Here is a 14,300-nt window from a genome sequence, read left to right as displayed (position 1 = left end):
CAGGTTAATGCTTTTTTTTTATTGATCGGGCGATTCTGAACACAGCGATACCAAATATGTGTATGTTTTTTTTAATGGTTTTATTTTAAATATGGCGAAGGGGGGGGTGATTTAAACTTTTTATATATACAGCTGTGGCAAAAATTAAGAGACCATGGAAAAATGTTCTGTTTGTCTGATTTTTCTCTTTATCCCCTTTACTCCCAAGGGTGGTTTGCACCTTAATAACTGGGCCAATTTTTACAACTCTGACCACTGTCCTTTTAGGCCGGCCTCACACTCAGCGTATGTAAATACGGTCCGTTTATTACGGCCGTAATACGCAGAAAAGTCCCCAAAATAGTGGTCTGTATGTCATCCGTAGGCAGGGTGTGTCAGCGTATTTTGCGCATGGCATCCTCCGTATGTAATCCGTATGGCATCCGTACTGCGATATTTTCTCGTAGGCTTGCAAAACCGACATCTAATGGATTTATGTGCTCAAATGTTCGTTAAAACATATATACAGTATATATATATATATATATATATATATATATATATATACCGTATTTTCCGGCATATAAGACGACTGGGCGTATAAGACGACCCTCCAACTTTTCCAGTTAAAATATAAAATCTTCTTAAAAGTCGGGGGTCTTCTTATACGCCGTATGTCGTCTTATAGGGCCGGTGACTAATGTGCCTTTTGGGGGGGAGTGGTCCTGATGACGAAGAGGGGGCATCTCACAGGAAAGTGTGAGTGGAGTATCCCCCATTACCTCATTGTAGCTGCAGTGTGGGGTGCTGGGGAGCGGCGGCGGCCACCGCCCCACAGCACAGCACCCATGCGGCACAAAGAGGAGCAGCAGCTGCCGCCTCTCCCCAGCACAGAGACCCCATGCTGCAGCTACAATGAGGTAATGGGGGACACTCCACTCACACTTTCCTGTGAGACGCCCCCTCTTCGTCATCAGGACCACTCCCCCCCACCCACCATATACACATTGGTGTCTGCACTCGGCGTACAAGACGGCACCCGGCGTATAAGACGACCCCCGACTTTTAAGAAGATTTTCAGGGGTTAAAAAGTAGTCTTATACGCCAGAAAATACAGTATATATATATATATATATATATATATATATATAATTGTCTAAGGGTTTTTCCGTCTGTCTGTCTGTCTGTCCTGGAATCTGGAATCTGGAGTCTGCCGCGAATTCTGGAATCATCATTGTCCATATACTACGGGGACATGCATATTCTAGAATACCCGATGCATTAGAATCGGGCCACAGTCTAGTATATATATAATTGTCTAAGGGTTTTTCCGTCTGTCTGTCTGTCTGTCTGTCTGACTGTCCTGGAAATCCCGCGTCTCTGATTGGTCGAGGCCGCCAGGCCTCGACCAATCAGCGACGGGCACAGCGGCCTCGACCAATCAGCGACGGGCACAGTATCAACGTGGATGTCATAATGGTTGCCATGGCGATGATGATGTCATAAAGGTTGCCTCGACCAAGCAGCGACGGGCACAGTCTGCCGCGAATTCTGGAATCATCATTGACGGGCACAGTCTGCCGCGAATTCGCCTCGACCAATCAGCAACGGGCACAGTATCGACGTAGATGTCATAATGGTTGCCATGGCGACGATGATGTCATAAAGGTTGCCTCGACCAATCAGCGACGGGCACAGTCTGCCGCGAATTCGCCTCGACCAATCAGCGACGGGCACAGTATCGACGTAGATGTCATAATAGTTGCCATGGCGACGATGATGTCATAAAGGTTGCCTCGACCAATCAGCGACGGGCACAGTCTGCCGCGAATTCTGGAATCATCATTGTCCATATACTACGGGGACATGCATATTCTAGAATACCCGATGCATTAGAATCGGGCCACAGTCTAGTCTATATATATAATTGTCTAAGGGTTTTTCCGTCTGTCTGTCTGTCTGTCTGTGCTGGAAATCCCGCGTCTGATTGGTCGAGGCCGCCAGGCCTCGACCAATCAGCGACGGGCACAGCATGGCGATGATGATGTCATAATGGAAATCCCGCGTCTCCCTCAGTCACTGGCTTTACCACTCTGGCGGAGAAAATTGCGCAGGAGCCCACGCCAATTTTTTCCGCCATTTAACCCTTTATTTTAGCAGCTACAGCACCCAAATTTTGCACATACACACTACTAACATTAGTAGTGTGGAATATGCAAAAAAAAAAAGGATATGAGATGGTTTACTGTATGTAAACCATGTCTCATATCCTGTCGGGTTTGGGAAGGAGAAATGAAAAGCCGGCAATTGAATTACCGGCTTTTCACTAACACCGCTGCGTATTTCTCGCAAGTCACACTGCTGGTCCGTGTGGAATCCATATTTTTCTTGCCCCCATAGACTTTCATTGGCGATTTTTTTGCGCAATACGGTGACAAACGCAGCATGCTGCGATTTTCTACGGCCGTACAAGACCGTATATTACGGATGCGTAATATATGGCAGATATGAGCTGGGCCATAGAGATTCATTGGGCCGTGTGTAATGCGAATTTTACGGACGTAGTTTATGCGCTCATACGTCCGTAAAACTCGCTAGTGTGAGGCCGGCCTTATGAGGTTATAACTCTGGAACGCTTCCATGGATCCCGGTGATTCTGACATTGTTTTCTCGTGACATATTGTACTTCATGTTAGTGGTAAAATTTCTTTGATATTACTTGAGTTTATTTGTGAAAAAAAATGGAAATTTGGCGAAAATGTTGAAAATTTCGCAATTTTCCAATTTTGAATTTTCATGCCCTTAAATCACAGAGATATGTCACACAAAATACTTAATAATAAGTAACATTTTCCACATGTCTACTTTACATCAGCACAATTTTGGAACCAAAATGTTTTTTTGTTAGGGAATTATAAGGGTGAAAATTGGACCAGCAATTTCTCATTTTTACAACACCATTTTTTTTTAGGGACCACATCACATTTAAAAGTCACTTTGAGGGGTCTATATCATAGAAAATACCCAAGTGTGACACCATTCTAAAAACTGCACCCCTCAAGGTGCTCAACACCACATTCAAGAAGTTTATTAACTGTTCAGGTGTTTCACAGGAATTTTTGGAATGTTTTAAAAAAAATGAACATTTAACTTTTTTTCACAAAAAATTTACTTCACATTCAATTTGTTTTATTTTACCAAGGGTAACCGGAGAAATTGGACCCCAAAAGTTTTTGTGCAATTTGTCCTGAGTACGCTGATACCCCATATGTGGGAGTAAACCACTGTTTGGGCTCATGGCAGAGCTCAGAAGAGAAGGAGAGCCGTTTGACTTTTCAATGCAACATTGGCTGGAATTGAGATAGGACGCCACGTCTTGTTTGGAGAGCCCTTGATGTGCCTAAACAGTGGAAACCCCCCAAAAGTGACACCATTTTGAAAAGTAGACCCCCTAAGGAACTTATCTAGATGTGTGGTGAGCACTTTGAACCCCCAAGTGCTTTACAGAAGTTTATAATGTAGAGCCGTGAAATTAAAAAAAAAAATTTTTTTCCACAAAAATGATTTTTTAGCCCCCAGTTTTGTATTTTCCCAAGGGTAAGAGGAGAAATTGGACCCCAAAAGTTGTTGTCCAATTTGTCCTGAGTACGCTGATACGCCATATGTGAGAGAAAACTACTATTTGGGCTCATGGCAGAGCTCGGAAGGGAAGAAGTGGCATTTTGGAATGCAGACTTTGATGGAATGGTCTGCGGGCATCACGTTGCGTTTGCAGAGTGCCTGATGTAGCTAAACAGTAGAAACCCCCCACAAGTGACCCCATATTGGAAACTAGACCCCTCCAAGGAACTTATATAGATGTGTTGCGAGAACTTTGAACCCGCAAGTGTTTTACTAAAGTTTATAAAGCAGAGCCGTGAAACTAAAAAATCCTTTTTTTTTCACTAAAATGATTTTTTAGCCTGCAGTTTTGCATTTTCCCAAGGGTAACAGGAGAAATTGAACCCCAATTGTCCAATTTGTACTGAGTACGCTGATACCCATATGTTTGGGTAAATCACTGTTTGGGCGCACGGCTGAGCTCAGAAGTGAAGGAGCACTGCTTTACTTTTTCAAAGCAGAATTGTATGGATTGAGATCGGACATCATGTTGCGTTTGCAAAGCCCCTGGTGTGCCTAAACAGTGGAAACCTCCCAATTCTAACTCCAACCCTAACCCCAACATACCCCTAACCCCAATCCCAACCTTAACCACACCCTTAACCCCAACACACCCCTAACCCCAAAACACCCCTAACCCTAATCCCAACCCTAACCACACCTCTAACCCCAGCACACCCATAACCCCAATCCCAACCCCAACACACCCCTAACCCCAACATATCCCTAACCCTAATCCCAACCCTAACCATACCCCTAACCCTGACACACCCGTAACCCAACTGTAAATGCAATCCAAACTGCAACTCTAGCCCCAACCCTAACACTAACTTTAGCCCCAACCCTAACTTTAGCCCCAACCCTAACTTTAGCCCCAACCCTAACCCTAACTTTAGCCCCAACCCTAACCCTAACTTTAGCACCAACCCTAACTTTAGCCCCAACCTTAACTTTAGCCCCAACCCTAACCATTACCCTAATGGGAAAATGGAAATAAATACATTTTTTAAATTTTATTTTTTTTCCCTAACTAAGGCGGTGATAAAGGGGGGTTTGATTTACTATTTATAGTGGGTTTTATAGCGGGTTTTTATGTTTGGCAGCTGTCACACACTAAAAGATGCTTTTTATTGCAAAAAATATTTTTTGCGTTACCACATTCTGAGTGCTATAATTTTTCCATATTTTGGTGCACAAAGTCATGTGATGTCTTGTTTTTTGCAGGAAGAGTTGACGTTTTTATTGGTACCATTTTTGGGCACATGACATTTTTTGATCGCTTTTCATTCCGATTTTTGTTAGGCAGAATGAATTATGTATGTGAATATGGGGAACACCTGACCATATTGGCCATTATAGGACGTATTTTTAGCAGTTTTTACTTCTGCACTGAAAGCCTCAGCAGTTTCCTCTTGTGTCTCTGTTTGTTTTTCTCACCAGCTCCTTCCTTTCCTTCTCAGCTATTCATAAATGTCTTTTAAGGCAGCAGATGTTATTTGATCCTTATCTGAGGACCGAAATGTTGACAGATTTGACCAGCTGTTGACTCTGATAAAAAAAAAGAACTGGCTGAAAAGTGGAGAAAGAAACACTTTGAACACACATGCAGGGGAACATCACGGCTCCTGCTGAAGAGTTAACAAAACGTGCATTGGGGTGGTGGGAACGCTGCAGACAGCTGGTGACAGTCACATGTACGTTTAAATGCCGTTACTATAGCTCCTCTTCTGCTGCATATATGTGTTGGAAAGTTTTAACCAATTAATCACAATATATTTAGGGGACTATGCCATACTAATGCTACACTTTTCATGTCCTTTCACCTCTTGCATATACCTATGTTTCTCTGCATGTGTGCTTAGCAGCCTCCGTTTCCTTATTTTTTTGTCTATGTATGTATCAAGTCAATAAAGCATTTTTTTAAACAGATAAGTATACTCTGTAGGTGTTCTTCCTACTTTCTTTTGTTGTAATATAATAAAAGAGTTTAGCCCTTTAGTGTGGTTGATATATGGGTCCTTTGTTGCTAATAGAGATTTTCTATAATACATACCCACTAATAAATATCTCGCACACATGGTGATATTCTTAGAATGTTATTTCCAGTAAGTGATATCTGAGTAGGGCTAAATAAATCAAGCACCTAAAAACTATTTATTCATCAAGTCGTCCAGGATGCAATAGTCACTGACATTTGTCTTCTCACTAATATTCTTATTTGAAGCTATTTAGATATTAATATTTATTCATCTTATGGGGATTATTGTGTTTTGTTTTCAGTATGTCACACAAAAGAAGATCTAAGGGAGTGAAGGACCAAAGGTTACAAGGATTGGAGGTCTACTGAATGTTTGCAATGATTTTCTTAGTTCAGATTTTTTGGGGCTGCACAGTCATTCACGGTAAGTGCATAGATGATATATTAAATATCAAAATTCACCTCCTTTAGATTCATAAATGTTCAGGTTAATTATGTATCTGATTGGTTAAATATTCTAATGAGGTTTTATGTAATCAAGAATAACAAGTTTATACTTTTAACCATACCTGGGCACCAATTGATGGGTGCAAGGCTAATGAAGAAGAGAAGTTAGGAGCTTTAGCAATTCTTAGTTATAATATCATATTATCAGTTTGTATTTTATCACCTCAAATGTCAGCGACAAGTGCGCTGAGTGTTATATTTGATCCCAACTTCATTTCATGTACATTTTATTTCTACACTCGGGCATGCTTTTACACGGAGACATGTCTACGTTTCCCCGCAGCACGGTCCGCAAAGCGTCCCACACATGTGCACACGGAGAACAGTGTGCTCTCTCCTCCGTGTGCACGTACCGCCGCAGGAGAAACAGCGCTAGAGTTAAGCGCTGTCCCCTGCTTTTGGTGCTGAAGCTGGCATTCATTCCTTCTCCCCAGCAGCATTCGCTGGAGAGAAGGAATGAAAAATCAAGTTTTTATTTTTTTTTGTGTTTAAAATAAAGTTCGTGGTTACCTCCACCTCCCATAGGGGTGGAGCCGCATATTCATCACTGTAATGAGCGGTACCACATGACCGCTCAAACAGGACAAGCTGCCGGCGCTGAGAGGAGACATCGCGGGAGCTGGGTGAGTATTTTAATGCAAGCGGGTGGGCGCACAGGGGGTGGGAGGCGGGAGGTAACCACGAACTTTATTTTAAACACAAAAAAAACCCTTGATTTTTCATTCTTTCTCTCCAGCGAATGCTGCTGGGGAGAAGGAATGAATGCCGGCTTCAGCACCAAAAGCAGGGGACAGTGCTTAACTCTAGCGCTGTCTCCTGCACGGTCCGTGTGGTCCTCAGTCGGCACACAGGCGGCACACGGCTGCCGCACGTGTGTCACACTGATGTGCCACGTGAGCACACGGACACGGATAACTCCGGTACCGATTTTTCCGGTACCGGAATTATCTGGACGTGTGAGACTGGCCTTACACAGACTAGCACAAGAGAACAAGAGAAACCATGTTTTGAACTTTTGACCTTCAGGCTCCATATTTCACCATCCGCTACTTCTTCGAATAATGCACTACCATCATTTTATAGGCAATCATCTTGGCCATCTCATATATAATTTTGACCTGCAACTATTTTGAATATGATTAGTTATGCAGATTCTTGTCAGGTAACTGCATTGCTACTGTTTTGCTCCTGGTGGTGGAATTTTTATTGCTTCCTATATACTACAAATTGCAACCTGTTCTCACATTTCCTAATAGCTCAGTATGTTATTAAGTTGATTCCAAAGCGAAAGATCACTTGTTCGAATTGAGACGTAGCTATGAAGAAAATTTCCCAATAAAAGAGAAACTGCATCACCCAGCTCATCGAAAATGAGAAAATTGCCAAATTGCATCATGTGAGTGCCATGACAGTTGGAAGAATATGAAAATAAGTCTGTCTGTCCATTCAAAAGCCAAGAGGTAGACGTCAAGGCAAAATATCAGTCAACAATTTGGCTAATCACAAGGTCTATCACTTCTGGCTCGACAAACTTGGCAGTGGAGGTGTCTTGTATGCCTCATAATAGTGAGATCACAGATGTCCATACAAGCACCGTGCAATGCATGTTACAGAAGTCTGGAATAATGGCCTGAAGAGTTCTCGAATTCAATAGAAGTGTCAGTTTTTTGCAAAAAAGTAAGAAAAGTGGACAGTATAAGATTGAAAACAAGTGATTTGGAGTGATGAGACAAAAGTCAATAGACTAGGCTCTGATGGGTGTAAATTAGTGATGAGCGAGTGTGCTCGTTACTCGGGTTTTCCGAGCATGCTTGGGTGGTCTCTGAGTATTTATGGTGTACTGAATACATGTGGGGATTCTCTAACAAACAGGCAATCCCCACATGTATTCAGGCTATCAAGCAGCCGCAAATCATGCAGCTGCTGTGACTCAAACATAATCTTCGAGCACGCCATAAATACTCAGACACCACCCTAGCATGCTTGGAAAAACAGAGTTACAAGCACACTCTCTCATCACTAGTGTAAATGAGTCTGGAAGAAAATGGGAAAAAGGTGTTAACAGATCAAGAAATTGAAGGAACTGTCAAGTTCGGCGGAGGAAGTCTTATGATATGGGGTTGTTTAACAGCCAAAGGCTTGGATACTTGACAAGAATTGATAGTGATCTCAATGCTGAGCTATATATTAGTTTCCTACAAAATGAGTTACTTCGTACACTCGAGTACTATGGGTCTGAAAAGGACGACATAGTGTTCCAGCAGGGCAACCACTCAAATCATACATCAAGATTGGCGCTGAAATAGTTATTTTAGAATGAATTTGAGGTGCTGAATTGGCTCCCAATGACTCCAGACCACAACCCAATCAAGTACCTGTGGGTAGAGTTGAAGGAAAAGACGTATACATACCTTTTGCTTGTCAATGTTCGAACATCTCTAGTATTTCTACACTTGCAGACATGTTTACACACATTTCTGTGCAATACGTCCCAATATATATATATATATATATATATATATATATATATATATATATATATATAATCTTTAGCCACATTAGTTCACAATACTGGCAGGTATGATATGGCTAACATGGGATGCAGATATGTTGTTAGTTTTGCTCAACAGATTAGTCATCTTTCTCCTTTTCTTCTTATGAGCTTGGATGAGCAGGGATAACAGTTGCTTTTACTTCAGCAGGAACGGGAAATATAACTTGGAACAAATATGGAACAGTCTCTCGTAGGTAGTCCACGGCAAATACAGTTTACACTTAGAGGCTGACAGAGTATCCATTTCACAGTTTGTCACGGTCTGTGCAGAAATATAATTGAAGTAAATAACGGATAATTTGCAGTGAGGCGGGGGAGACCCTCAATTTCCTCAATACACAGGGCAATAGGTTCTTCTGCACTTCAGTGTGACCTAATGCTGAACAAGCACAGGTAAATCTAGACAGCGCAAAACCCAGGGAAAAAAAAATAAAAGTCTTTAGCCTTCTTGGCTGTAGAAGCCAGGAGTAGAATCCTAGGCATTAGGCCTGGCTGTAAGTCTTGAGATGAATAAGATGAAGAGAAGGATGAACCTACAGGCATGGAGCCTGGAGGGGGTGAGGGGACCCCTCACATGAGGTCTGCTCTGGGTCACATCTTGTACCAGACTCCTTGGGAACTTTCCAGATCTCAGTCTTGTCTAGACAGAGACTGTAGGTAGCTCTTCCTTTTGAGTCTTGGTGACAGGGTCACTGACCAATAAGATCTATACCCAAGTCTGTGTGAGATCGTACATTGAGAATAATATAAATCATGCATTTCATCAGCAAATGGTGAAAAATGCACTTAATAGAACACTGAAACACATACCCGAGTAATATATGAGATTAGTGAGTTTTGGATTCATTTAAACCGTATAACAGTGAAAGAATAACTTAGGAGTGAGTTGCAGTGTAAAGCAGCTACTCACAGTCCAGGGTTACTTAAAGGGACATACACAGTTTGGACCGGGTCACTACAAAAAGTACTGACAGGCCTTCTTCCAATGAGTCAGCTCTCCTATTCAGTACCTATACAAGTTAAGGAAGGATGGTAAGGGACTTGAGTCTAGTGTAAGGTGCCCAGGGCGGTAGCCGTGGGCAAGCTGCTGCTTCTCCACATCCTGGCATCCCACAGTGTCACAGTCCATTAGTGTTGTACTGTGTACCCTGCATTGTACTCACTTCCAGGCCTTAGGCCTGCGCTCCATCCACGTCCTTAAGTCCAGGATATGCGGCACACACATCAGGGGAAACCTGGGTCCTTATAAAAAGTTCAACTTTACTGGAAAGTTCAAGTACATAATGGAAGGGGAGAGAGGTCAGCTCACCAACTTGAATCCTCCAGGTGCACGGAACTCCCTTCTGATCACACGTGTAACAACAAAAAAGTAAGAATATGTTCCAGCTCCAGGACAATTTTAAAAGTTTTATTTTTTTATTTAGTAATTGCTAAAAATAGCATGGCACTAGGCATAGTAACAACGAGAAAAAGCAACGCGTTTCAACCGCAACTGTGGTCTATGTCTGTGCCTCAAAGTTTTAATTCGTACAAGGGGCTATAGGAAAACATGGACAGGACCATTTTTTATGCAATACTTACCGAATGTGGCAGTACCCAATATGTGGTTGTACACTACTGTATGGGAGCTCGGTATGAATCGGAAAGGAAGGAGTTCTACTTGGCTTTTAGAATGCAGATTGTGTTTGAATAGATTGTGGACTTCATTAGCTGAGCCCCTGAGGTGTCAGATCAGCATAAAACTCCCCAAGTAACCGCATATTGGAGACTTCACTGCTTGAAGAATTCATCTAGTGATGTAGAGAGTATTTTGAACCCACAGGTTCCTCACAGAATTTTGTTATATTGGGGCATGGAAATATAAAATTTTAGTGGTAAAAATGTATTTTTTATTAGCTGAAAATTTGCCAGTTTTACCAGGCTTAACAGGTGAAACCGGATCCCACAATTTATTGCACAATTTCTCCCGAATGCGGTGATGCCCTATATGTCATCAGAAACTTATGTTTGGCGACACATCAGGGAAGGTGCAATTTTTGGCTTTTGGAGCACAGATTTTGCTAGAATAGTTTGCGGGTCACATTTGCAGGGCCCTTAACCCCTTCATGACCTTGGGATTTTAGGTTTTTCCATGTTTGTTTTTCGCTCCCCTCCTTCCCAGAGCCATAACTTTTTTATTTTTCCATCAATATGGCCATGTGAGGGCTTATTTTTTGTGAAACAAGTTGTACTTTTGAACGACATCATTGGTTTTAGCATGTCATGTACTAGAAAACGGGAAAAAAATTCCAAGTGCGGTGAAATTGCAAAAAAAGTGCAGTCCCACACTTGTTTTTTGTTTGGCTTTTTTGCTAGGTTCACTAAATGCTAAAACTGACCTGCCATTATGATTCTCCAGGTCAGTATGAGTTTATAGACACCTAACATGACTAGGTTATTGTTTATCTAAGTGGTGAAAAAAAATTCCAAACTTTGCTAAAAAAAAAAATAAATTGGGCCATATTCCGATACCCGTAGCATCTCCATTTTTCATGATCTTGGGTCGGTTGAGGGCTTATTTTTTGCGAGCCGAGCTGACGTTTTTAATGATACCATTTCGGTGCAGATACGTTCTTTTGATCGCCTGTTATTGCATTTTAATGCAATGTCACGACGACCCAAAAAAGTTAATTCTGGCGTTTCAAATTTTTTTATCGCTACGCTGTTTAGCGATCAGGTTAATACTTTCTTTTTATTGATAGATCGGGCAATTCTGAACGCGGCGATACCAAATATGTGCAGGTTTGATTTTTTTTATTGATTTATTTTGAATGGGGCGAAAGGAAGGTGATTTAAACTTTTATATTTTTTTTATTTTTTTCACATTTTTTTTACTTTTTTTTTTACTTTTGCCATGCTTCAATAGCCTCCATGGGAGGCTAGAAGCTGGCACAACGCGATCGGCACTGCTACATAGCAGTGATCATCAGATCTCTGCTATGCAGCAGAAATGCAGGTGTGCTATAAGCGCCGACCACAGGGTGGCGCTCACAGCTACCGGGGATCAGTAACGATAGAGGTCTCAAGGACCTCTATGGTTACTATACAGAAGCATCGCTGACCCCTCGATCATGTGACGGGGTCGGCGATGCTCTCATTTCCGGCCGCCCGGCCAGAAGCGCCGATTAAATACCGCTATCTGCGTTTGACAATAGCGGCGGGTGAATCGCGATTTCACCCGCCGCTATTGCGGGCACATGATCGGGGCCTGGAGCCCTGCATCAAAGCGGGGTATCTGACCTCGGACGTACTATCCCATTCGAGGTCAGAAAGGGGTTAAGGTGCCAGAACAACAGAAAAACACTAAAACTGACCCCATTTTAGAAATTGCACCTCTCAATGAATTAATCTACTTCTGCAGTAACTGTTTTGTAACTTCACCACCATTGTTTTTTTGTAAGAATTGCAAATATGCCTATACATTGTGCCCAGCCTGTGCTTCTAACGACAAGCACCCTGCAAATTAAATTGTTAATTGGGATCTCCCCGCTACAATAATGCCAAATATGTGGCACTTACTACAATTTAGGTATAATGGGGCTCAGAAAGAAGGAGGCATTTGTATTTGGGAATGCAGATTTGACTGGATTTTACTTGAGGTGGTAGGAGCCATATCACATTCCAGAGCCTTTATTCTACCAGTAACGTACCCCCCTATAATTCCAGTAACAAATGATGGACCTGAGTGGGGGCTGGTTTTGTACGAGATTATTTAGGGTTTTTATTTGTAACATTTTGGGGTACAAAACATTTTTAAAATCGGTTCTAGGATCACATTCTTGTGTTCTATGCTGAGCACTTACGACAGGGTTTCCGTGAAAATCTAATGAGGCAGATGGAGTCATTTTGGACTTCGTTTGGCATCTTCTCCGGTGGTATCCATCTTTTTAGACTTGCACAAAACAGTGGTAGACCAAACTTGTGTGCTAAAAAGACACTTAAAATGCTTGGACATCACTGGAACATAGACCACACGGAGTCCAAAGTGACTCCACCTGCCTCATTATCATGAGTGGTTCCATCAGGGGTTTTGCCTGAATCATGTTTTTTGGGATTTACATGGAAACCCCAATTTAAGAGCTCAGCTGAGAGCACAGGGTAAATGTCAACCAAGCTTTATTCTGACATTTGGGAGGTAGAATGAACAAATATATCACAGTACAAGAATAGGGTTTTTTTTAACCAGTTCACCTTGCGGTATTAGTAATGGCTGTATTCTTCGAGTCAATTCAATTACAACTATAGCAGATTAATATAGTTTTTAGGTTTTGCTACTATCACATGCTAAATATTCCTTTCATTAAAAAATAGTTTTTTTGTCTCCATATTCTGAGAGCTTTAACTTTTTTAATTTTTTTGTCAACCAGAGCAGTGCGAGGGCTTATTTTTTGCTAGATGAGTTGAAGTTTTGTGGAGTACTGTTTTGGGGTATATACGTTTTTTTTATCTCTTAATAATTATTTCAGGTTTTTTTTGTTGTTTTTTTTTACTCAGATCACCGTGCGGTAAAAGTGAGATTATTGCAATGCTAGATTTGCATAGTTTTTATATAGTCTTTTAGGCTTTGCTATTTTTAAATACTAAAAACAATATTTTATAAAAATTAATTTGTTTTTTTCATCACTATAGTCTGAGAGCTGTAACTTTTTTTATTAGTTGCTGAACAAGCCATATTAAACCTAGTTTATTTATGGGATGATTTGGCATGTTCATTTATACCATTTTTTTCACAGGTGATTTTTGATAGCTTTTTATTACATTTTTTGTGGGCCAGTTTCATGAAAAGCTACATTTTTAGTGTGTTATTATTAATTTTTTACAGTGTTCGCCATACAGAATAAATAACAAGACAGTTTTATAAATCAGGTCGGTCTGAATTCGGCGATACTAGTTATTTGTACAGATTTTTGTTTATTTTTGTTTTACCACAAAGCTGTGTTTTTAGTGGAGAAAAAAGTTTTCGTGATTTGTTGTTTTTTTTTTTTTTACTTTTTTTCGTATTTTGTTACTTTTTCTATTAGGGTAGAGACACACTGCTGTATTTCTCATGTGAGAATCGCATCGTAAAACTGCACTGGCTGTCGGCTCTCCTGACCTGAGCTTGACAGCTGCATAGTAATCAATCACGCTGTCATGCTCAGGTCAGGAGAGGTGCCGGCCAGTCTGTGCAGTGCCATGCAATTATCCCACGAGAAATTCGGCAGTGTGACTCCAGCCTTAGGGTACCGTCACACAGTGCCATTTTCATCGCTACAACGGCACGATTCGTGACGTTGCAGCGTCGTATAAGTATCGCTCCAGCGTCGTATACTGCGGTCACATGTTGCAATACACGGCGCTGGAGCGATAATTTCATGACGTATTTGCGATGTAGAAGCCGTTGGTTACTGTGCGCACATCGTATACAACCTGTGTCACACAATGCAATCATGCCGCCACAGCGGGACACTAGACGACGAAAGAAAGTTTCAAACGATCTGCTACGACGTACGATTCTCAGCGGGGATCCGGATCGCAGTAGCGTGTCAGACACAGCGATATCGTAAATGCATCGCTCAGGGGTGGGATTCAAATTTTTAACAA

At 41.6% G+C, this 14,300-nt stretch overlaps 1 protein-coding gene across 2 annotated transcripts in view; it reads left to right on the top strand.

The window, feature by feature from the left end:
- Window positions 1-14,300, top strand: part of HHLA2 (HHLA2 member of B7 family) — a 184,197-nt gene that overhangs the window by 74,262 nt on the left and 95,635 nt on the right. For both annotated transcript variants that reach the window (XM_077296816.1, XM_077296817.1), the window contains exon 2: window positions 5,920-6,041. In XM_077296816.1, the coding sequence (XP_077152931.1) occupies window positions 5,987-6,041 (55 nt within the window). In that variant the 5' untranslated portion in view covers window positions 5,920-5,986. The remainder of the gene's footprint in view (window positions 1-5,919; window positions 6,042-14,300) is intronic.

Source organism: Ranitomeya variabilis, chromosome 3 (genome assembly GCF_051348905.1).
Source record: "Ranitomeya variabilis isolate aRanVar5 chromosome 3, aRanVar5.hap1, whole genome shotgun sequence".
In the NCBI taxonomy this organism is placed as follows: domain Eukaryota; kingdom Metazoa; phylum Chordata; class Amphibia; order Anura; family Dendrobatidae; genus Ranitomeya; species Ranitomeya variabilis.
Note: the sequence above shows the minus strand (reverse complement) of the source record. Positions and strands in the feature narration are given on the sequence as shown.